At 41.2% G+C, this 25,581-nt stretch overlaps 1 protein-coding gene across 2 annotated transcripts; it reads left to right on the top strand.

Moving 5' to 3' along the window:
* Positions 1-17,850: 17,850 nt before the first annotated feature.
* On the top strand, positions 17,851-25,058 carry LOC106608562 (coiled-coil domain-containing protein 32). 2 transcript variants are annotated; one of them, XM_014206576.2, is made up of 4 exons: positions 17,851-18,140; positions 19,034-19,303; positions 24,289-24,442; positions 24,616-25,058. In XM_014206576.2, exons 2-4 carry the CDS (start codon positions 19,048-19,050, stop codon positions 24,797-24,799), a joined length of 594 nt encoding a protein of 197 aa, XP_014062051.1. In that variant the 5' UTR covers positions 17,851-18,140; positions 19,034-19,047; the 3' UTR covers positions 24,800-25,058. The 2 variants fall into 2 exon arrangements, with proteins under 2 accessions (XP_014062051.1, XP_014062116.1); XM_014206641.2 differs by having other exon boundaries at positions 18,012-18,077.
* Positions 25,059-25,581: the final 523 nt, after the last annotated feature.

Raw genomic sequence — 25,581 nt, 5'->3', positions numbered from 1 at the left:
GTTTAAGATTTTCATGACATGCCATTTATCTGCTTTATATTGTATACTATATATACAATTTATGTAGCTAGTGTATACATACCCTTTATATAGTGTATACATACTCTTTATATAGTGTATACATAGCCTTTATGTAGTATATACATACCCTATATATAGTGAATACATAACATTTATAGAGTATATACATACCCTTTATATAGTGTATACATACCCTTTATGTAGTATATACATACCCTTTATATAGTGAATACATAGCATTTATAGAGTATATACATACCCTTTATATAGTGTATACATATCCTTTATGTAGTGTATACATATCCTTTATATAGTGTATACATATCCTTTATATAGTGTATACATATCCTTTATATAGTGTATACATAGCCTTTATGTAGTATATACATAGCCTTTATATAGTGAATACATACCCTTTATATAGTGAATACATACCATTTATAGAGTATATACATACCCTTTATATAGTGTATACATACCCTTTATGTAGTGTATACATAACTGGCCAATGGTGCTGCTTGTCAGTCAAGGGAACATAGATCAGCCCCATGAAGGCTTTCAGACCAACAGGCAACTCCAGTATCCCACCAGGCTCCAACTGATCCAAGAGCTGCAGCATTAGAGCACATGTTGAGTGTAAATTATTGTATAAATGATGAGCATGCTAGCAATATTGGTTATTGAAGGAATTACAAATGCTTTTCTTCCGTATGGAAAATGCACTAATTTACTTTCCTTCCGTTGTTAAAAAGACACAATAAGGTGCAGAGCATTCGATTTGCCTGCTGGGAGGCAAGGAGACCCCCCGACAATTGTGTGCGGTTTTCAAGGGATTGTTTAATAAATGGTTGGAATATCGTCGCCTCCAGAAGAGCATAGTGAGAAGTAAACATTTTTGATGAATAGATGCAAAACAATTAGCTCTATCATCAGAGTGCAAATCAAAATAAAAATGTTTTACTTTATTTGTCACATGCGCCGAATACAACAAGTGTAGACCTTACCGTGAAATGCTGACTTACAAGCCCTTAACCAACAACGCAGTTCAAAAAGAGTTAAGGAAATATTTACCAAATAAACTACAGTAAAAAAAATCATAAAAAGTAACACATTAACATAACAATAACGAGGCTACATACAGGGGGTACCGGTACCGAGTCAGTGTGCAGGGGTACAGGTTAGTTGAGGTAATTTCTACATGTAGGTAGGAGTGAAGTGACTATGCATCGAATAGGCATAGAGTTAGAGTGCCTTGCAAAAGTATTCTTCCCCCTTTGGTATTTTTTCCTATTTTGTTGCATGACCACCTGTCATTTAACCCTCCCGTTGTGTTCGTTTCATGTTCATTAATTCTGTGTTCCCGGTCCAAAATGGCCGCCCCATTATAGCTCATTATAAATAGATAATAATACATAAATTATCACCTAATGTTGTGTTAGATCTTTTTATCAACTTCAAGTTCTTGTGAACATTACAAGTTTTGAAATTCTATTTTCTATTTATGGCCTGTAGGCCCCATTGACCTGAGCTCATACAACTTTTTACTTGAGTAAAAAAAAAAGCATAATGTATGGATTATTTTGACTATTACAAATACTCAGATGAAACATACTGTGCTATTTATCACAGACTACTTTGTGTCAAAGTTTAACAAGGACTCTCTCCTCCTCAAAGATATGATCAAGAGCCTGGGGAGTGAGGTGTGTGTGTGTGTGTGCTCAAACACACATGCATGTGGCGGTCTGGGAGATGAAGTGTGTCCATCTGATGAATGGGCATGTGCCTGAGCTCAATTTTAAACACTAATTGTGGCTCACCCATTCATTGCTAATGACCGGTCATTTTTGAACGGGAACACCACAGGTGTACAAAAGTTAAATGAAACACCCAAAATGTAATGAAAATCATCAAAATGTATTTTGTGTGTTCAGATTCCCTGTGTGGACAAAGTGATGGAACCTTATAACAATGAGATTAAATTAACTACATTTTTCAGAGAGAAAATGTGTAAATGAGTCCAATTCGACCAGAACACAGCAGGAGGGTTAAATAGATTTTTATTTTTATTTTATGTAATGGACATACACAAAATAGTCCAAATTGGTGAAGTGAAATGGAAAAAAAAACTTTTTTCAAAGAATAAAAAAAATAAAAAAAGGAAAAGTGGTGCGTCCATGTGTATTCACCACCTTTGCTATGAAGCCCCTAAATAAGATCTGGTGCAACCAATTACCTTCAGAAGTCACGTAATTTGTTAAATAAAGTCCACCTGTGTGCAATCTAAATGTCACATGATCTGTCACATGATCTCAGTATATATATACACCTGTTCTGAAAGGCCACAGAGTCTGCAACAAGGGAACCCCCCCCCCGAAATGGATAAAAATGAATGGGATCATATTGGCAGTGTACGAAACATATACATGATGGCTAATACCACTCAATTGGACGGCAGATCATTCAAAGCTTATGGCAAATGTCATATGACAAATGCCAAGTGTCATACAGCAAAACTCCCAAAGATGGCAAGCGCTCCACCGTTCATTTTCATATTGCAAATAGACATCAAGTCAAGACTCAAGTGTCAAATTTAGAAAAATTTGATAAAAAAAAACCAAAATGTATCACCCTCTAAGAAAGTGCTTTCTGGACCTTTTGATTTTTTTGGTCAATTATACATGTATAAGAACTGTATGAACATACCTTTGTCATATTTTATTGTCATATTTTTTTTACTTGTTCATAAGGCATATGTTATGTCCATTTGCAATATGATATCATAGGAAGTCAAAACTCGAAGTCAAAAGTCAGTGAACCATTGCCAAATGCCATAAGAAATGTCCAAATGCAGTATGAAAGTATTGAAAGTGCCAAATCAGGATGTTATGTCCATTTGCAACATGATATCATAGGAAGTCATAAGTCGAAGTCAAAAGTCAGTGAACCATGGCCAAATGCCATAAGAAATGTCAAAATGCAATATGAAGTATTGAAAGTGCCAAATCAGGATGTTATGTCCATTTACAATATGATATCATAGGAAGTCAAAGTCAAAAGTCAGTGAACCATTGCCAAATGCAATAAGAAATGTCCAAATGCAATATATAATTATTGAAAGTGCCAAATCAGGATGTTATGTCCATTTGCCATATATGATCATAGGAAGTCGGCTTCTGAACCCAAAAGTCAGTGAACCATGTCCAAATGGCATTTATACTGCCCAAATGATATATCTCACTATGTTACCCTGTTGTGGCTAGGGGGCAGTATTTTCACGGCTGGATGAAAAATGTACCCAATTTAAACAGGTTACTACTCTGGCCCAGAATATAGAATATGCATATTATTAGTAGATTTGAATAGGAAACACTCTGAAGTTTCTAAAACTGTTTGAATGGTGTCTGTGAGTATAACAGAACTCATATGGCAGGCAAAAAAACAGAGAAAAATTGAATCAGGAAGTGGGAGAAATTAGAAATGTATTTTTTCTTTTGAATCCCTTGAAGAACTACAGTGACATAGGATTTACGTTGCACCTCCTAACTCTTCCATTGGCTGTCAACAATCTTTAGGAACTGGTTTCATCCGTCACCTGTTACTGGGCAGAAAATTGTGGCTCAGTCAATCACTGGCCAGTCTGAGGACAGGTGTCTTATGACGCGTGTGCACGTGACTTTGTTGTTTTTTATTTTTCTTCTGGGATGAATACCTATTGCCCGGTTGTAAAATTATCGCAATTTTACGTTAAAAAATACCCTAAAGGATTGATTGTAAACATCGTTTGACGTGTTTCTACAAACGGTAATGGAACTTTGAACATTTCGTCTATGGATTTGCGTTCACGTCACATGGCATTGTAAAGTGTTCTGGATGGGTCAACAAAACGGACGTATTTGGACATAAATGATGGACTTTGCAGAACAAATGAACATTTCTTGTGGAAGTGGGTGCCCATCCGAGTGCATTCCGCCGAAGATCAGCAAAGGCAAGTAAATATTTCGAACATATTTTTAGAGATTGTCGACGTCGTGGTTGTAGGCTAACTGTATAGCTTAGCATTGAAGGCTAAGTTCTGTACTCAGAATATTGAACAATGTGCTTTTCCCGTAAAGTTATTTTGAAATCTGACAAAGTGGTTGCATAAAGGAGTAGATTATCTCTAATTCTTTAAATAATTGTTATAAATTTTGTCAACGTTTATGAGTTCTGTAAATTAAATGTGCCTATTCACCGGTTGTTATGGGGAGAAAACATTTTCTGAACGTCACGCACCAATGTAAAAATTAGTTTTTTGGATATAAATATAAACTTGATCGAACAAAAAATGCATGTATTGTCTAACATGATGTCCTAGGAGTGTCATCTGATGAAGATTGTCAAAGGTTAGTGCTTAATTTTAGCTGTATATCTGGTTTTGTGATGGCTATCCGTGCTTGGAAAATAGCTTTTTTTTTGCTAAGGTGCTATGCTAAAATAATGTAATGTTTTGCTTTCACCGTAAAGCCTTTTTGAAATCGGACAATGTGATTGGATTAACGAGTAGAGTATCTTTAAAATGCCGTATAATACTTGAATTTTAATTTTGAGATTATTCTTTCTTTGAATTTCGCACCGTGCTATCTCACTGGTTGTTGTCCAACCAATCCCATTAACGGGATTTTATCCTCTAGAGGTTAAGCCCTGAATCAACCTAGAAGGTGTATTTGTCATGTATGATGAGAGAGAAGTGGGACTGTCATTTTTTACGATTTTTTTAAAAACAGCCAAAATGACGAGGGGATGGGCACGGGTGGGGGTGTGCTCCCTACCCAACCGTGGACCCCTTGCACCCCCCTAAAGGCATTAAAAACCATTTTAAAAATGTGCTCCTGGTAACCCGTTCCAATCATCAGGCGCATGGCTGTCCATTTGCAATATGTTTCAATGGGCATTTACCATCACGAATTTGACATGCTCAAAAATATTGCAGGAATGCGAAATTGACTGGCCCGATGAACTCGGGATGGCCGGGCAGTGATTCTGGTTCCTCTCCATCACTCGTTGGTGTTCATTTCAGAATGTCAATTTGGTGATGGTCTATCACTGTTTAAACATGTTGCAAATGGACAAAAGTCAGCCAGCAAGTTACCGTCCATCAGTCAATTAGATATCATTCTGACACCAAACTCATACAAACTGACACCACACCCACTTTTTTCAACTCGTTTAGAAGCCAACTATCACATATTACATATTATCACTATCACTGGCTTCCAGTTGAAGCTCGCATCCGCTACAAGACCATGGTGATTGCCTACGGAGCTGTGAAGGGAACGGCACCTCCATACCTTCAGGCTCTGATCAGGCCCTACACCCAAACAAGGGCACTGCGTTCATCCACCACTGGCCTGCTGGCCCCCCTACCTCTGAGGAAGCACAGTTCCCGCTCAGCCCAGTCAAAACTGTTCGCTGCTCTGGCACCCCAATGGTGGAACAAGCTCCCTCACGACGCCAGGACAGCGGAGTCAATCACCACCTTCCGGAGACACCTGAAACCCCACCTCTTTAAGGAATACCTAGGATAGGATAAAGTAATCCTTCTAACCCCCCTTAAAAGATTTAGATGCACTATTGTAAAGTGGTTGTTCCACTGGATATCATAAGGTGAATGCACCATTTTGTAAGTCGCTCTGGATAAGAGCGTCTGCTAAATGACTTAAATGTAAATGTAATATTTCAGAGCAGGTCCAAAATTCACAGCGCATTCTGTTTAAACCATAATAAAAACATAAAACACGTAGTTACGTTCTAGCTGCGGGTCCAGTTCTGACATTATGCGTAGGCCTAGCTGAGGCGACCCCGAATCCCGAGTTTCGGCTTAATAGGTAATTTGGAGCCCAAGCAGCGACCTTAATTGGTGCTGAAAATCCACATTTTCTGGGCGTTGCTACGGGGTCCTTAAATGACCTATCGGACAGAAACGTTAGGGTCCGTCTCTATAGGCCGAGGCGGTTTCAATGCACCTAGTTGGTTTCAATGCACCGAGGGTTGCCTAATCACACATATGAAGTTTTGGAAAGATGTGACTTTTTTAACCCTTCAAAACAGCCCCTATGCCCCCAATTTATGGCACTTTCGGTTGGCACAGGAAGCTAAAAGTAAACACATATCCTGATTGGGGTAGGCTTTTACAGAATCCTGAGTTTAAAGTCTTTATGTTAAAACGCTATGCCTGGCGCAAACCCAACAACTCTCATCACCCCGAGAACCCCCCATCCCCACAGTGAAGCATGGTGGTGGCAGCATCATGCTGTGGGGATGTTTTTCGTCGGCAGGGACTGGGAAACTGGTCAGAATTGAAGGAATGATGGATTTCGCTAAATACAGGGAAATTCTTGAGGGAAACCTGTTTCAGTCTTCCAGAGATTTGAGACTGGGACGGAGGTTCACCTTCCAGCAGGACAATGACCTTAAGCATACTTCTAAAGCATTTAAATGTCTTGGAATGGCCTAGTCAAAGCCCAGACCTCAATCCAATTGAGAATCTGTGGTATGACTTAAAGATTGCTGTACACCAGTGGAACCCATCCAACTTCAAGGAGCTGGAGCAGTATTGCATTGAAGAATGGGCAAAAATCCCAGTGGCTAGATGTGCCAAGCTTATAGAGACATAACCCAAGAGACTTGCAGCTGTAATTGCTGCAAAAGGTGGCTCTACAAAGTATTGACTTTGGAGGGGTGAATAGTTATGTATGCTCAAGTTTTGAGTTGTTTTGTATTATTTCTTGTTTGTTTCACAATAAAAAATATTTTGCATCTTCAAAGTGGTAGGCATGTTGTGTAAATCAAATGATACAAACCCCCAAAAATGTATTTCATTCCAGGTTGAGGCAACAAAATAGAAAAAAGCTCCTCGCTTGATTCCTTGACTGGCTCCTTTATGCTCCACGGCTCTCTCCTGTACGCCCGGGAAGTTAGGTCAGGGCTCCCCCCTGACTTAGCTAAACTCCCCATATGCCCCCCCCCCCACATTTTTTGGGGGGGCTGCCTCCTCTCCTCCTGAAATGGAGGATATAATGCCTCATACCTCTGTCGTTCCCTTTTAGCTTCCTCCAGCTCCTCCTTCGGGTGCTTGTACTCCCCAGCCTGGTGCCATGGTCCTTTACCATCCAGGATCTCCTCCCATGTCCATGACTCCAAGTAGCTCTCCTGCTGCTCCTTCCTCCGCTGCTTGGTCCTTCGTTGGTGGGTGGTTCTGTCACGGGCGTCGTAAGGAGTGGACCAAAATGCAGCGGGTATATTGATAATCTTCTTATTTTATTAAAGAGAAGACACTTAAACAAAACAAACGACGAAAACAGTCCCGTAAGGTGCATAGACTATACAGGAAACAACCACCCACAAAACACAAGAGAAAACTAACCCAACTAAATATGGCCTCCAATTAGAGGCAACGACAACCAGCTGCCTCTAATTGGAGGTCCTACCAAAACCCAACATAGAAATTGAAAAACTAGATAAACACATAGAAATAGAAAATGTAGAACATAAACCAAAAAACCCAAACCACACAAAACAAACACCCCCTGCCACGCCCTGACCAAACTACAATAACAAATAACCCCTTTTACTGGTCAGGACGTGACAGTTTCTAGTGTAATATGCTTTGTTATTGTACAGAGGTGGTTGCACATTATTAGAGTAATTAAAGGAGTTAGCCAATTACCATATGATTAACAATTAGCTATATGGTTTGGCATCATGCCAGATATATGGTACCTTGGCACAGGCTTTGTATTTATGCAATTTCAACTTGAAATGTATAATGTACAGCTACAGTATGTTGATGTGAATTGAATACCTAAGTATATTATTTTCTGTATTTTGCAGTTTCACAACATAAATGTTTTCAATATATTCATTCAAGAAAAGTCACGCCTTGGGAGTTTTATTGAAGATTTAGTTGTTAGCTATCTGTCTAGTTTTGCATGGGAACGCAATTCAAGGGCAGAATAACCAGCCTTTCAAAGCACTTCATGGCTACAGACATGAGTGCTACGGGTCGGTAGTCATTTAGGCAGGTTATCTTAGTGTTCTTAGGCACAGGCACTATGGTGGTCTGCTTAAAACATGTTGGTATTACAGACTCGGACAGGGAGAGGTGGAAAATGTCAGTGAAGACACTTAGTTGGTCAGCGCATGCTCACAGTACATGTCCTGGTAATCCGTCTGGCCCTGCGGCCTTGTGACTGTTGACCTGTCTAAAGGTCTTACTCACATTGGCTGCGGAGAGCATGATCACACAGTCTTCCGGTACAGCTGGTGCTCTCATGCATTTTTCAGTGTTATTTGCCTCGAAGCGAGCATAGAAGCTAAACACCTTCTTTGCCCGCTTTGAGGATAACACAGTGCCGGCGACGCAGCTCGTCCTCAAGGACTGTGGGCTCTCGTTCTCCGTGGCCGACGTGAGTAAGACATTTAAGTGTGTTAACCCTTGCAAGGCTGCCGACCCAGACGGCATCCCTAGCTGCATCCTCAGAGCATGTGCAGACCAGCAGGCTGTAGTGTTAACGGACATATTCAATCTCTCACTATCCCAGTCTGCTGTCCCCACTTGCTTCAAGATGTCTAACATTGTTCTTGTACCCAAGAAAGCAAAGGTAACTGAACTAAATGACTATCACCCCGTAGCAGTCATTTCTGTCATCATGAAGTGCTTCGAGAGGCTAGTTAAGGATCATATCACCTCTACCTTACCTGACACCCTAGACTTAATTCAATTTGCTTACAGCCCCAATAGATCCAGAGACAATGCAATCAACATCGCACTACACACTGCCCTATCCCATCTGGACACAACACAATCGGATTCCACGCTTCAAGATTGCTTCGATCACGTGGACTGGGATATGTTCCGCATTGCTGCGAACAACAACATTGACGAATACGCTGACTCGGTGTGCGAGTTCATTAACATGTGCATCGGTGATGTCGTACCAACAGCGTCTATTAAAACATTCCCCAACCAGAAACTGTGGATTGATGGCAGCATTCGCGCAAAACTGAACGTGTGAACCACTGCTTATAATCAGGGCAAAGTGACCGGAAACATGACCGAATATATTAAACAGTGTAGCTATTCCCTCCGCAAGGCAATCAAACAAGCTAAGCGTCAGTACAGAGACAAAGTGGAGTCGCAATTCAACGGCTCAGACACGAGAGGTATGTGGCAGGGTCTACAGTCAATCACGAACTACAAAAGAAAAATCAGCCTCGTCGCGGATCACGATGCCTTGCTCCCAGACAGACTAAACAAGTTTTTTGCTCGCTTTGAGGACAATACAGTGCCACTAACACGGCCCGCTACCAAAACCTGTGGGCTCTCCTTCACTGCAGCCAACGTGAGTAAAACATTTAAACGTGTTAACCCTCGCAAGGCTGCAGGCCCAGATGGCATCCCGGACGTGTCCTCAGAGCATGCGCAGACCAGCTGGCTGGTGTGTTTACAGACATATTCAATCAATCCTTATCCCATCCTGCTGTCCCCACATGCTTCAAGAGGGCCACCATTGTTCCTGTTCCCAAGAAAGCTAAGGTAACTGAGCTAAATGACTACCGCCCTGTAGCACTCACTTCCGTCATCATGAAGTGCTTTGAGAGACTAGTCAAGGACCATATCACCTCCACCCTACCTGACACCCTAGACCCACTCCAATTTGCTTACCGACCCAATAGGTCCACAGACGACGCAATCGCCATCACACTGCACACTGCCCTAACCCATCTGGACAAGAGGAATACCTATGTAAGAATGCTGTTCATCGATTACAGCTCAGCATTTAACACCATAGTACCCTCCAAACTTGTCATTAAGCTCGAGACCCTGGGTCTTGACCCCGCCCTGTGCAACTGGGTCCTGGACATCCTGACGGGCCGCCCCCAGGTGGTGAGGTTAGGTAACAACATCTCCACCCCGCTGATCCTCAACACTGGGTCCCCACAAGGGTGCGTTCTCATCCCTCTTCTGTACTCCCTGTTCACCCACGACTGTGTGGCCATGCACGCATCCAACTCAATCATCAAGTTTGCAGACGACACTACAGTGGTAGGCTTGACTACCAACAACGACAAGACGGCCTACAGGGAGGAGGTGAGGGCCCTCGGAGTGGGGTGTCAGGAAAATAACCTCTCACTCAATGTCAACAAAACAAAAGAGATGATCGTGGACTTCAGGAAACAGCAGAGGGAGCAGCCCCCTATCTACATTGACGGGACAGTAGTGGAGAAGGTGGAAAGTTTTAAGTTCCTCGGCGTACACATCACAGACAAACTGAAATGGTCCACCTACACAGACAGCGTGGTGAAGAAGGCGCAGGCTGTCGGGCTGTACCACCGCCTGGTACGGCAGCTTCTCCGCCCATAACCGGAAGGCTCTCCAGAGGGTAGTGAGGTCTGCATAACGCATCACCGGGTGCAAACTACCTGCCATCAAGAACACCTACACCATCCGATGTCACAGGAAGGCCAAAAAGATCATCAAGGACAACAACCACCCGAGCCACTGCCTGTTCACCCCGCTAACATCAGTACAGGTGCATCAAAGCTGGAACAGAGAGACTGAAAAACAGCTTCTATCTCAAGGCCATCATACTGTTAAACAGCCATCACTAACATTGAGTGGCTGCTGCCAACATACTGACTCAACTCAAGCCACTTTAATAATGGGAAAATTGATGTAATCAATTTATCACTTGCCACTTTATGTTATTTATATTAGATAATGTTTACATAACCTACATTATTCATCTCATATGTATATACTGTACGCCATACCATCTACTGCATCTTGCCATCTTGATGTAATTAGATGTATCACTAGCCACTTTAAACAATGCCACTTTATATAATGTTTTCATAACCAACATTACTCATCTCATATGTATATACTGTACTCTATACCATCTACTGCATCTTGCCATCCTGATGTAATGTATCACTAGCCACCTTAAACAATGCTGCTTTATATGTTTTCATACCCTACAATACTCATCTCATATGTATATACTGTACTCCATACCATCTATTACATCTTGCCTATGCCGTTCGTCCATCACTCATTTATATATTTTTATGTACATATTCGTATTCATTCCTTTACACTTGTGAGTATAAGGTAGTTGTGGAATTGGTAGATTACTTGTTAGATATTACTGCATGGTCGGAACTAGAAGCACAAGCATTTCGCTACACTTGCATTAACACCTGCTAACCATGTGTCTGTGACAAATAAATTTGATTTGAATTGAGTTCCATGTATTCATGGCTCTATGTAGTACTGTGTGCCCCCCATAGTCTGTTCTGGACTTGGGGACTGTGAAGAGACCTCTGGTGGCATGTCTTTTGGGGTATGCATGGGTGTCGGAGCTGTGTGCCAGTAGTTCAAACAGACAGCTCGGTTCATTCAACATGGCAATACCTCTCATAAATATAAGTAGTGATGAAGTCAATCTCTCCTCCACTTTGAGCCAGGAGACATTGACATGCATATCAGTAATATTAGGGTGGCGGGTATCCTAGTGGTTAGAGTGTTGGACTAGTAACCCGCCCCTGTGAAGAGACAGGGGTTGTAAACGATGAAACACACCCTTCTCCCCTCCACTATATAAGTCAGTGACAAAACGTAACCAGTCTGTTCCGGGTACGTGAGGTCTGCAGCCTCTGCGTTAAAAGGACACACATGTCAAATACAGAACTAAGCCAACCTCAGCGTGAGCTTTGGTTGCGAATGGTATGAACTTTGAACTCTCATTCACTACAGAAGTGATACTTCATGGCCGTTGAGTTAGCAGCGGCCGCTATAGACGTGGGGTAGAAAAGGACGGACGACGTATCCAGTCTAACACACGACGAAGATACAACGTATCCATTTTACCACCAGTGACATTCTTCCGATGACAGGAAGATCTCTGTTGGCCAACACGGCCAGCATCTACGACCAACCTACCGAAGCGCAGCCCAGAGTAAATATTTATTGCATTTTCCTTTTCCAAATGGGCGGTAATTTAGAATGCATACGATAATATATTTATGATGGCATAGCTGCTTTCTCTGTTACTCAGTCTTCCCGCTCTTTCATTCAAGCCCACCCCCTTTCTTTGTGTAACAAGCCGCCATGCCGGTTTAGCCCACTAGGGCACATTCTCCTATCATTTCCTTGTAACCACATTGTAACGGGCGTTGTAAGGACTGGACCAAGGTGCAGCGGGAACGTGTATACTCATCTTCTTTATTTAATAAAAAGAAGGAAAAAACAAACAAATCACGTATACAAAAACAAACGACCGCCACTAACAGTCCTATCAGGTGCTCAGACACTAAACAGGAGACAACTACCCACAAATCCCATAGAAAAAACACCCCTCTTAAATAAGACCTTCAATTAGAAGCAACGAGGAGCAGCTGCTTCCAATTGAAGGTCAACCCCATTAACTAAACATAGACATAGAAAGACTATAACTAACCTAGAAATAAACTAACAAGAACATAGCCCAACAAACCCCAAAACACTCTAACCAAACACCCCTCTTACATAGTACATAGCCCAACAAACCCCGAACCACATAAAACAAACACCCCCTGCCACGTCCTGACCAAACTGCAACAACAAATAACCCCTTATACTGGTCAGGACGTGACACATATCTGTTTGTTTTGCATTTCTGTGAATTATTTAGTTAGTACATAAATGATTTTAAGACAATTGATGTATGGATGACTCATAGTGAAGACTGGGTTCGTGCAGATAACCAACAATTTACGATGTTTGGAATGAGATTGACGTGAGGTAAACTAACACATCATTAAAGGAGGCTAATCGATCAGATATTATAATATCTGAAAGTTATATTAGGAAAATTATAACTTTGTAATCTGAATATTTTCCTTGGTGCCCCGACCTTCTAGTTAATTACAGTTACATGATTAATCAGTTTAATCGCGTAATAATAATTACTGAGAGTTATTTGACAAACATGTCTTCCGTTTTAATGATTCCAAAGACACGACAGGGTGAAATGAAAAGTATTTTGTCATCTCTGCTTTGCCACGTTGAATAAAGCATATTTCTTATAGCCTAACTATTGTCTTTCTTTTCACAGTTCAAACACATTTAGCATAGATAATGTAACTGTTGTAGTAGTCATAAGAAAACCATCTTCAGTATCACAGTGGCACCTCCAAGTGCCACTCAGACCTTCTGGGAGAAAAGTATCTGGCATTGAACTTTGGTAGTAGTAGTAGTTGTATGTTTCAAGCTAAGGATCCCATCCTCTCCTCCTTCCAGACATGTCACCACCTAGATTACAAAGTTTGCGTTAAACAAGTTCATGTCAGCACAAGGCATGTACAAAATCTAGTAGAATAATTAGCCTCATACATTGTCTACTGGTATTGTTTTTAAATTAAGAACATATAGCTGAACAATGTAAAGAATTTGTGAGTAAAGCTATTCTCTGACTCAGATGCACAATGTCAGGGGATGCATTGCAAATGCCGATAAGTCTAATGCCATCATACTGTGGGCCAGTGGTTCCCAATTCCGGTCCCCCAACATTACAGTTTTATTGTAGCCCCGGACAAACACACACGATTCAACTTGTCAACTAATCATCAGGCCTTCAAAGAGTTGAATCAGATCAGTATGTTTGTCCGGAGCTATCAGTATATTTGTCTGGAACAGAAGCGTGCACACCGAGCAGGCTTGGCCTGCTCCAGTTGTAATACGTTTATACATTGTGTGTGACTTTTAAACTGTATTTTTGTTCACGAAATTTGCTAACATAGGTATATATTCTCTTGGGACATTCATTAGGACCTCTTCATCTGTAACCAGGGTTTCACGGCTCTTTGTATCTGAGGACAGAAAACATCACAAAGAAACAGGTTGCATTATACTAAAATTAGACAGCCCTTAATATTATGTTGGTTTATCTCTCTGTCCTCAGTTTTTCTCACTAGGGACTGGAACTGTGGGAGGACATATTTTCATTATGTCCTCCCTCAAAGGTACGTGCTCTATCCAGAGTAGCCTACTCTCCCTTCTCTGACAGCTGGAACTACTAGCTAATCCTTCCACCCTCTTCCATGGTAACACAGCCAGCCAACAGACTGACTCTGGTCTTCCAACATGGTGCCTGGTGCGGTTGCTAGGTGATTTGTGACACAACTGCAAACCCTCTATAATAATAATCTGACATCATAATGGCTATAATGATGTAATAATGCTCTCACATCATAATGCCCTTAATGGTGTAATAATTCTCTGTAATAACAATAAACGTTATGTTAGCTAGCCAGAAAACATTGCAAATGTAGCAAAAAGGGTTGTTTAAAATACTATATGTAAAATACTACATGTAAGTAGTATTATAGTAAGCTACAAATGTAGAACTAATATGAGTAGCAAAGCTTTTCCCAATTATGGAAATGTACCTTTGTACTAGCCACCATTGATCTTCAAAATTTCATTTGGGTTGCGCAATGGCGGAAATGGAACTGGATGTCGAGTTTGAAACAAGAAGCGTGTCGAGTAAGGTTGGAGAAGATGAATGGAAAACAGTCGAAGACTGGAACAAAATAGAAATTGTCTAAAATTGAAGAATATGATAAGTGTAATGCAGACAAGTATTCGTTTTCCGGTTGGGATGTTTTTTTTGGATAAGGATGAATATCTGGGAGATCGGTATGACGTCTTGGTGCTTTCAAGACAACTCTGAAAAAAAATTGGTCAAATCATGATGCCAGTGATCCTCACGTTGTAATGTCGGAGCTCCAGAAAGTCGTCTGAGTTTCCGACTTGGAATTCCCAGTTGGATGACCGTTCAAAACGATTTTTCCCAGTCGGTGCTCGTTTTTTTCCAGAGTGACCAGTTGTCTTGAATGCGCTGACATCGGAAGTCGGAGAGTTCCCAGTTGTTTTGAACATGGCATTACCATTAGGCAGAAGAGGCAATTGCCTCACAGGCCTCACATCATCAAGGGGCCTCGTGAGCTGGGCATACATTTTTGGAATTTTATTTTATGTATCCACCCCTCCCCATAACCCGCTCAAGGCATAATCAAAATCCGTCCGTTTCAGCTAGAGATATGTTTTTTTGCATGGGCTGCGTCTCAATCCACCCCATCTGCCGATGTCGGCCTTCCGCTTCAGCAGTGGAAGGGGTCTTCACTAGTTATCCCGGCCACCAAGTCATAATTATGGCTTACCCCCCCCACCGCCCCCCTCAAGGCATAATCAAAATCCGTCCGTTTAAGCTAGAGATATGTTTTTTTGCATGGGCTGCGTCTCAATCCACCCCATCTGCCGATGTCGGCCTTCCGCTTCAGCAGTGGAAGGGGTCTTCACTAGTTATCCCGGCCACCAAGTCATAATTATGGCTTACCCCCCTCCCACCGCCCCCTCCCATTTATACAATTGATCGTCTTAAAATCTGATTAAAAACCTAGACCTTACCTTAACCACACTGCTAACCTTATGCCTAACCTTAAATTAAGCTAAAGCTAAATTATTGTGTTCATGAATTTTTACAATATAGCCAATTTTGCCTGGGGCATCCAAATCACAAAGTCCGACACTGGTCTCGAGGAAGGTGAAACAGGTGCTGAGAAATGTGGAGTCAATTCAAGCGACCAGGAGCAGGATTGTTCTTATTAATTGTATTTCTGAGTAAGAGAGTGCATTGGGAATCTCAACTTTGGAGCAGGGCGCCTGATAGGGGAGTCATCTCCGGGGTGTCGATGGAAGTTGAGTTTATATACCTAAGGAAAAGAATCCCAGGTGTGGTTAGTACCCGTTACCTGACCAGAATGGAAAAAGGAAAGAACGTCTGTTGGTTCTTTTTTTTAATACAAAGAACACCTCCCTATGAATTTAAAGATATATAAGGTACCACAGGAGGGGTATATAAGGTAAAACAGGAGGGGTATATAAGGTACTACAGGAGGGGTATATAAGGTAAAACAGGAGGGGTATATAAGGTACCACAGGAGGGGTATATAAGGTACTACAGGAGGGGTATATAAGGTAAAACAGGAGGGGTATATAAAGTACCACAGGAGGGGTATATAAAGTACCACAGGAGGGGTATATAAGGTACTACAGGAGGGGTATATAAGGTACTACAGGAGGGGTATATAAGGTACAACAGGAGGGGTATATAAGGTACCACAGGAGGGGTATATAAGGTAAAACAGGAGGGGTATATAAGGTAAAACAGGAGGGGTATATAAAGTACCACAGGAGGGGTATATAAAGTACCACAGGAGGGGTATATAAGGTACCACAGGAGGGGTATATAAGGTACCACAGGAGGGATTTATAAGGTACCACAGGAGGGGTATATAAGGTACCACAGGAGGGGTAAATAAGGTACTACAGGAGGGGTATATAAGGTAAAACAGGAGGGGTATATAAAGTACCACAGGAGGGGTATATAAAGTACCACAGGAGGGGTATATAAAGTACCACAGGAGGGGTATATAAGGTACCACAGGAGGGGTATATAAGGTACTACAGGAGGGGTATATAAGGTACTACAGGAGGTGTATATAAAGTACTACAGGAGGGATATATGAAGTACCACAAGAGGGGTATATAAGGTACCACAGGAGGGGTATATAAGGTACCACAGGAGGGGTATATAAGGTACCACAGGATGGGGTATATAAGGTACCACAGGAGGGATTTATAAGGTACCACAGGAGATTGGTGCCATCTTAATTGGGAAGGACGGGCTTGTGGAAATGGCTGGAGCGGAATTGGTGGAAGGGTATCAAATACACATTAAACACATGGTTTCCATTCCATTCACCATTATTATGAGCCGTCCTCCCCTCAGCAGACGGTACGGAGTAAGACCATTCCTCCCCAAAATGCTACAAAGTAAAAAGTGTAAAGAATTTGGCCATGTTGCAAATGTGTGCAGACGAAAGATGTATACTGAAGATTGGAGTGAAGAAGGTCAGTGCTGCAATTGTGGAGTAGAGGATCATGATCCAGAGTTCTTGAAATGCCCCGTAAGGGTGAAGGAAGTCAAGGTGGTGAAAGTCAGGACGTTCTATCGAATCTCCTATATGGAGGCAAAAGGATTTTGCGATCTTTTTGTTTTCATCCCGCACAGTAGGTGGCGGCAATTCACCTTTTGGGGTGTAGTCTGCCAATAAACCTTGAAGGAGAAAAAAAAATATATATATATATATATATATATATATATATATATATATATATATATATATATATATATATATATATAATATATGAAATCATCATCATCACCATCTTCTTATTTTTCCATCTTCTTCTTCTTCTTATTATTATTATAATAATAATAAGAAGAAGAAGAAGAAGATGGAAAAATAAGAAGATGGTGATGATGATGATTTCATTTGGCATCAGCTGTAGCATAGATATTAGAGAAAAGCATATATGGCTGTAGGCCAGACAAACCTAACCACACTGATAACCTTATTGTTGCGATCTTTTTGTTTTCATCCCGCACAGTAGGTTGCGGTAATTCACCTTTTGGGGTGTAGTCTGCCAATAAACCTTGAAGGAGAAAAATAAGAAGAAGAAGATGAAGAAGAAAATGAAGAAGAAGATAAAGATGATGACGATAATGATTTAATTTGGCCTCAGCTGTAGCAGAGATATTAGAGAAATGTATCTCTGGCTGTAGGACGGTCAAACCTAACCCTAACCACACTGCTAACCTTATGCCTAACCCTAACCATGAATTAAGACCAAAAAGCTATTTTTTTTTTAACGATTTAACCTATTTTGACTTTGTGGCTTTAGTAACTAGAGACAACCATGTAGGACACACTTCCTGGTCCCCACAGAGCTGACCAATAACATTGGGATTACATAAATGAAAGCCAATGAGCATTCATAGAACTTCAGAATGACTTGACAGGCAGTTACCTTATCTAGTCAGATCACTCAAAACACGCCAAAGAAGGATTGCCTTGTTTGGATTTTGTTAGGGATTCTTCCAGCAGGCTAGCTAGCTAACGTTAGCAAGGTAAAGTCCTAGATACTACCTGGTAAAATACGGTTTAGCTGCTCTAAATTATTGAAGTCGAAGGTAAGACACCAATAAATACCTTTAGCTAGCAGAGTGAATGTTTACCATTTATAATTTGAAATTCCAATGACAAGGGGATTATTGGCGTTAACATTAACTAGTTGGCTGCATCTCAAAGTAATATCCTAGCTAACAAATAGGAACATTCTGATTCATTGTTGCAGTTTATCTCATTTCTAATTTGGTGGACAGTTTACCAACACCTTGGATTTGGTGTACTTTCAAACTTAATTGCATTGCTCTTGCTAGCTGTAATTTAATTCATTATTGAGCTTGCTATTAGTAGTTCATAATAACCTTTTTTTCCATGGTAGAAAAAGTACTAAATTGTCATACTTGAGTAAAAGTAAAGCTACCTTAATAGAAAATGACTCAAGTGAAAGTCACCCAGTAAAATACTACTTGAGTAAAAACTTAAGTACCAAAGGTAAATGGAATTTCTAAAATATATTAAGTATCAAAAGTATAAATCATTTCAAATTCCTTATATTAAGCAAACCAGACGGCACAATTTTATATATATATATATATTTTTTACTGATAGCCAGGGGCACACTCCAACACTCAGACATTTACAAATGAAGCATTTGTGTTTAGTGAGTCCGCCAGATCAGAGGCAGTTGGGATGACCAGGGATGTTCTCTTTACAAGTGTTAATTGGACCATTTTCCTGTAAACATGTAGTGAGTACTTTTGTGTGCGAGGGGAAAATGTATGGAGTAAAAAGTACATTATTTTCTTTAGGAATGTAGTAAAGTAAAAGTTAGCAGAAATATAAATAGTAAAGTCATGTACAGATACCCCCCAAAAACGACTTAAGTAGTACTTTAAAGTATTTTTACTAAAGTACTTTACACCACTGACTATGTTGTTGATGATGCTTGTCTCAACAGACCACTGTATCTACATGAAAATGATTGACGATTTTGAGAGTCATAAGGCCCGGTCCAGCAGAGATCTGTGGTCAGAGATGTGCTGGAGCCTGCCTGACGTGCAGGAGGAAGATCAAGGCCAAGGAGAGGATAATGCTGCTCTGTTCAAAGATTCATTCCAACCTTCACATGTTGGCAGTGACCTACAATCTAATGGCACGTCTATGAGTTTCTCCTCTCACAGCGTCTGGGAACCTATGGAAGACTCGGATGTCTACATTGCTAGTTTAGGTAAAGTCAATCTAATATCGACCTTCTGTTATGATTCACCCTTATCTATGGCCCAGTTGATGCCATCAATAGGGCTGTGGCGGTCATTACATTTTGTCAGCCCATTATTGTCATGCAAAAGACTGGCAGTCTCACGGTAATTGACCATTAATTAACATAAACATGTTTAGCATCTCCAGCCTCTACTCATACAAGCAGCATACAAGCTTCTGATGCGCACCTTTGGAACATCTACATTTAAAAAAGTATAATAAATCAATTGAATACACACCATCACAATGAATTCATTATTTATGTTAGTCTGGTCTAAACAAAACATTATGATATGATTTTATGAATTTTTTCAGAAAATGTGTTGGCCTACTGTATGTTATCTGGCTATGCACCATGCCATAGGCTTGTTAATTTAGCAGACAAGATATGCTTATTAGTCCTGTGCCATTATTTTATATTATAGGATTTTATAATAATAAGAATATATTTGAATTTAGCTGAATAAAATATAATCAATATTTTTCCCATTCTGGAGCGAGAGTGCGCGCATATGAAGTGGCTATGTTGAGCGTAAAAGTGATAATTTGAAACAGGTCCTATATACTAGATTTAGAGTTATTTGGCAACTTTAGACTGCCTTAGAAATCAAAAGATATATGGGCTGCATGATGCGACTATATAGGGCTCTTGATGTGACTATATAGGGCTCTTGATGTGACTATATAGGGCTCTTGATGTGACTATATAGGGCTCTTGATGCGACTATATAGGGCTCTTGATGCGACTATATAGGGCTATTGATGCGACTATATAGGGCTCTTGATGCGACTATATAGGGCTATTGATGCGACTATATAGGGCTATTGATGCGACTATATAGGGCTATTGATGCGACTATATAGGGCTCTTGATGCGACTATATAGGGCTCTTGATGCGACTATATAGGGCTCTTGATGCGACTATATAGGGCTATTGATGCGACTATATAGGGCTCTTGATGCGACTATATAGGGCTATTGATGTGACTATATAGGGCTATTGATGCGACTATATAGGGCTATTGATGCGACTATATAGGGCTTCTGTTGATTTGAGATGGTCACAAAAAAAAAGCATGCACTCTGTTCCTTGCCTCAGACTGCACAGCCTGTTCTCTCATCAAGTGATCATATTTTCACCCATCAGACTATTTTCAATTTAATCTTGTCTTCATTAATATGTAACATTTATTTTATAATGATTTATAATGGCCCATTATCAAATGGGGAGGGACAGGGGCAGGGGGGAAATACATGTCATCCATATGCACCTGAATAGCAAATTGAGGCCGCTTTCCCGCCGATAAGTTTTTCACTCATGTTGGGTAGGCTACTCCGGTAATTTCGCTGCGCCAAATGTAATGTTCTACCTAAACTCTGTGTGCAATGGGTTCTCCCTGTTCCTGCAGCTACCCCGTGCTTCATTTGGGAAACCAAGTGAAATCTGTTGGGGAACATCGATAGTAACATGTTTTCACAACGAAACAAAGTATTTCATTTAACTGTTGACAGACCATCTCTTTGCGTGCTGGAGAAAGGAATGAAGGAGATGGAAACTCACAGTGGTGAGATATTCTGTAGCTAAAGGTAATGTCTATTAATTATGGGACAGCAGGTAGCCTAGTGGTTAGAGCGTTGGGCCAGTAACCGAAAGGTTGCTAGATCAAATCCCCGAGCTGACAAGGTACAAATCTGTCATTCTCCCCCTGAACAAGGCAGTTAACCCGCTGTTCCTAGGCCGTCATTGTAAATAAGAATTGGTTCTTAACTGACTTGCCTAGTTAAGTAAAGGTTAAATAAAAACATTTAATAAAAAACCTATTGATAGGCTATGGAAAATCCAACACAAATGCACTATAATTGTAGACTAAATCTCAATTAGTTTATTTTAGGCTAGACAAATTATTTACCAAAGATCTTAAATCAGTATTTTGTTTAATGTTTTTCTGCCATGTGTAATTATGTGGTTGGCTATGTATTGTATAACGGCACAATCATTATTTTTAATTCAGTTTTTGGGGGGGCTTGGGCTCATATAAAGGCCTGTGTTTATGCATTATCTCTAATATGCATATGGGAGTTTTGAATGAATCATCACCTTAGAAAGACCTGACCAATTCGTTGTTAGGCTTTGAAGCAACATCCAGAAGTACCATGTTTTCCACTAATGTCAGAGTGGTTAGCAGGACAATAGAGCCCTGAGTAACCAGGCCATTAGCGCCCTGATGATCGTCTGCGAGTACTACTAATGCATGTCCAAAATGCATAAAATGAGATTACCGTGACTCAACTGTCATGTAGAATTTTACTGCAGCCGTGGCGATAATAGAGTCACCGTAACAGCCCTAGTCATGACTGCAGGTGTGGTGATAATAGAGTCACCGTAACAGCCTTAGTCATGACTGCAGGTGTGGTGATAATAGAGTCACCGTAACAGCCCTAGTCATGACTGCAGGTGTGGCGGTAATAGAGTCACCGTAACAGCCCTAGTCATGACTGCAGGTGTGGCGGTAATAGAGTCACCGTAACAGCCCTAGTCATGACTGCAGGTGTGGTGATAATAGAGTCACCGTAACAGCCCTAGTCATGACTGCAGGTGTGGTGATAATAGAGTCACCGTAACAGCCCTAGTCATGACTGCAGGTGTGGCGGTAATAGAGTCACCGTAACAGCCCTAGTCATGACTGCAGGTGTGGCGGTAATAGAGTCACCGTAACAGCCCTAGTCATGACTCATGACTGCAGGTGTGGTGATAACAGAGTCACCGTATCATCCCTAGTCATGACTGCAGGTGTGGTGATAATAGAGTCACCGTAACAGCCCTAGTCATGACTGCAGGTGTGGTGATAATAGAGTCACCGTAACAGCCCTAGTCATGACTGCAGGTGTGGTGATAATAGAGTCACCGTAACAGCCCTAGTCATGACTGCAGGTGTGGTGATAATAGAGTCACCGTAACAGCCCTAGTCATGACTGCAGGTGTGGCGATAATATAGTCACTGTAACAGCCCTAGTCATGACTGCAGGTGTGGTGATAATAGAGTCACCGTAACAGCCCTAGTCATGACTGCAGGTGTGGTGATAATAGAGTCACCGTATCATCCCTAGTCATGACTGCAGGTGTGGTGATAATAGAGTCACCGTAACAGCCCTAGTCATGACTGCAGGTGTGGTGATAATATAGTCACCGTAACAGCCCTAGTCATGACTGCAGGTGTGGTGATAATAGAGTCACCGTAACAGCCCTAGTCATGACTGCAGGTGTGGTGATAATAGAGTCACCGTAACAGCCCTAGCCATCAACCCTGGTCCTTGCTAGTATGGAACAATGTATACCCAACAGCTACCTAGGACCAGTGTTGGTGACCATCACTGCTTTACTATAGTTAAGAGGGTCAGCCTTCTTTCCATTCTTGATGTTGGATTGACTCTGTACCAGTACCCCCTGTATATAGCCTCCACATTGACTCTGTACCAGTACCCCCTGTATATAGCCTCCACATTGACCCCTGTACCGGTACCCCCTGTATATAGCCTCCACATTGACTCTGTACCGGTACCCCCTGTATATAGCCTCCACATTGACTCTGTACCGGTATCCCCTGTATATAGCCTCCACATTGACTCTGTACCAGTACCCCCTGTATATAGCCTCCACATTGACTCTGTACCAGTACCCCCTGTATATAGCCTCCACATTGACTCTGTACCAGTACTCCCTGTATATAGCCTCCACATTGACTCTGTACCAGTACTCCCTGTATATAGTCTCCACATTGACTCTGTACCGGTACCCCCTGTATATAGCCTCCACATTGACTCTGTACCGGTACTCCCTGTATATAGCCTCCACATTGACTCTGTACCAGTACTCCCTGTATATAGTCTCCACATTGACTCTGTACCAGTACCCCCTGTATATAGCCTCTACATTGACTCTGTACCGGTACTCCCTGTATATAGTCTCCACATTGACTCTGTACCAGTACCCCCTGTATATAGTCTCCACATTGACTCTGTACCAGTACCCCCTGTATATAGTCTCCACATTGACTCTGTACCGGTACCCCTTGTATATAGCCTCTACATTGACTCTGTACCGGTACTCCCTGTATATAGTCTCCACATTGACTCTGTACCGGTACCCCCTGTATATAGTCTCCACATTGACTCTGTACCAGTACTCCCTGTATATAGCCTCCACATTGACTCTGAACCGGTACCCCCTGTATATAGCCTCTACATTGACTCTGTACCGGTACCCCCTGTATATAGTCTCCACATTGACTCTGTACCAGTACCCCCTGTATATAGTCTCCACATTGACTCTGTACCGGTACCCCCTGTATATAGTCTCCACATTGACTCTGTACCGGTACCCCCTGTATATAGTCTCCACATTGACTCTGTACCGGTACCCCCTGTATATAGTCTCCACATTGACTCTGTACCGGTACCCCCTGTATATAGTCTCCACATTGACTCTGTACCGGTACCCCCTGTATATAGTCTCCACATTGACTCTGTACCGGTACCCCCCTGTATATAGCCTCCTTATTGTTATTTTATTGTTACTTTTTATAATTTTTTACTTTAGTTTGTTTGGTAAATATTTTCTTATCTCTGGAACTGCGTTGTTGGTTAAGGGCTTGTAAGTAAGCATTTCACGGTAAGGTCTACACCGGTTGTATTCGGTGCATGTGACAAATCATTTGATTTGATTTGATAGGTGTAAGCTATAGTTCATGCAGAACATGTTATGTCCAGAAAGATAATGAATTGGGAAAGTATCCAAACACAGGTTTTACTGTTAATCCTAGTCTCCCCTGGCAACACACTGCAAAGTCAAATTTTTTGACTTGGCTATTTGGAATGATTGTGAGAAAGCCAGAAATCAAGGTCCCATATTACTTAGCATACTATTGAAGTTCATTATAAATCCTGTCTTTCAGAGAACCGTCTGAAGAGAATAAAGGGCCAGTGTACTGAGGTGACGTCCAGGGAGATGCTGCGCTCCCTATCTCAGGCCAAAACAGAATGCTGGGATAGATTGTTGCACGACACTCAGAGCTCGGAACTCTTTCAGGAGGACGAGCTAGATCAGAGGTGAGTAGAAGAGCATCATTTGTTGTACAGGCAGAAGTAAGTCTATAAACTCACTATCACTGAGCAGCGTTGTAGGCTGACGTTGTGAAATTTCTTACAGGTCCACTCATTGTTCTGTTATCAACCTTGCCTCGTTGTGTATTGATAGGATGTGTGATAACTTCCCTTCACAGTACCCTGGAGCATCTAAAGCGTTGGCTGGTACCTGAGAAAGTGGCCCTCAGCGCTGAGGAGCTGGAGTGTCTCCTCCTGCCGTCACTGAGCCGAGAGCAGACCTCCACGGACCAATCACAGAGCGGACCAGAGGCAGCCACTCAGAACCCTAAAGAGGACAAGAGTCCCATACCTGAGAAATAGATACCTGTTCACTGCAGACATTTTTTATACGTTATCATGTGTTATTCCTGGACAGAAACATGATTGGATTTCCTGTACTGTCATTATTAGGTTATGTGTATTTGTCTTTATTATTGAGGAGAATGAATTCGGTGACATATCGTTGCAAATATTGGAACGGTCCAGTGTTTGTCATGTTACTCCTATCAAATGTTGTTGATTTTATGATATGGTTCAAATAAAAAGCAGTTCATTGTTGGGGTAATATCCTGAAACCACACCGGTTGCATTTTGTTAGGGCTACTACACCATGTTGGTCTATAATGTTGTAACGAGCTTTGTCACTGCTTTTAAGATACCAGTCCAATCAAGAGTATTAATAGCTCAGATGAAATCATTATAAATGTAGCTACTATATGTTCATCACCATGTGTATGGTAAATATACTACGTTCATTGTAATGTATGGTAAATATACTACATTCATTACCATGTATGATAAATATACTACATTCATTACCATGTATGGTAAATATACTACATTCATTAGATGCATGATAAATATATACTTTCATTATTACCACGTATGATAATTATACTACGTTCATGACCATGTATGATAAATATACTACATTCATTACCATGTATGATAAATATACTACATTCATTACCATGTATGATAAATATACTACATTCATTACCATGTATGATAAATATACTACATTCATTATCATGTATGATAAATATACTACATTCATTACCATGTATGATAAATATACTACATTCATTACCATGTATGATAAA

Source organism: Salmo salar, chromosome ssa01 (assembly GCF_905237065.1).
Source record: "Salmo salar chromosome ssa01, Ssal_v3.1, whole genome shotgun sequence".
Lineage (NCBI taxonomy): Eukaryota > Metazoa > Chordata > Actinopteri > Salmoniformes > Salmonidae > Salmo > Salmo salar.
The sequence above is the reverse complement of the archived record's forward strand: the minus strand, read 5'-3'. Positions and strand labels throughout refer to the sequence as shown.

Coding starts and splice junctions, on each gene's coding strand:
- LOC106608562 (XM_014206576.2), top strand. CDS start 19,048: ATGAAAATGATTGACGATTTTGAGAGTCATAAGGCCCGGTCCAGCAGA. Junction 19,304..24,288: donor TGTCTACATTGCTAGTTTAG/GTAAAGTCAATC, acceptor CCTGTCTTTCAG/AGAACCGTCTGAAGAGAATA. Junction 24,443..24,615: donor GAGGACGAGCTAGATCAGAG/GTGAGTAGAAGA, acceptor TTCCCTTCACAG/TACCCTGGAGCATCTAAAGC.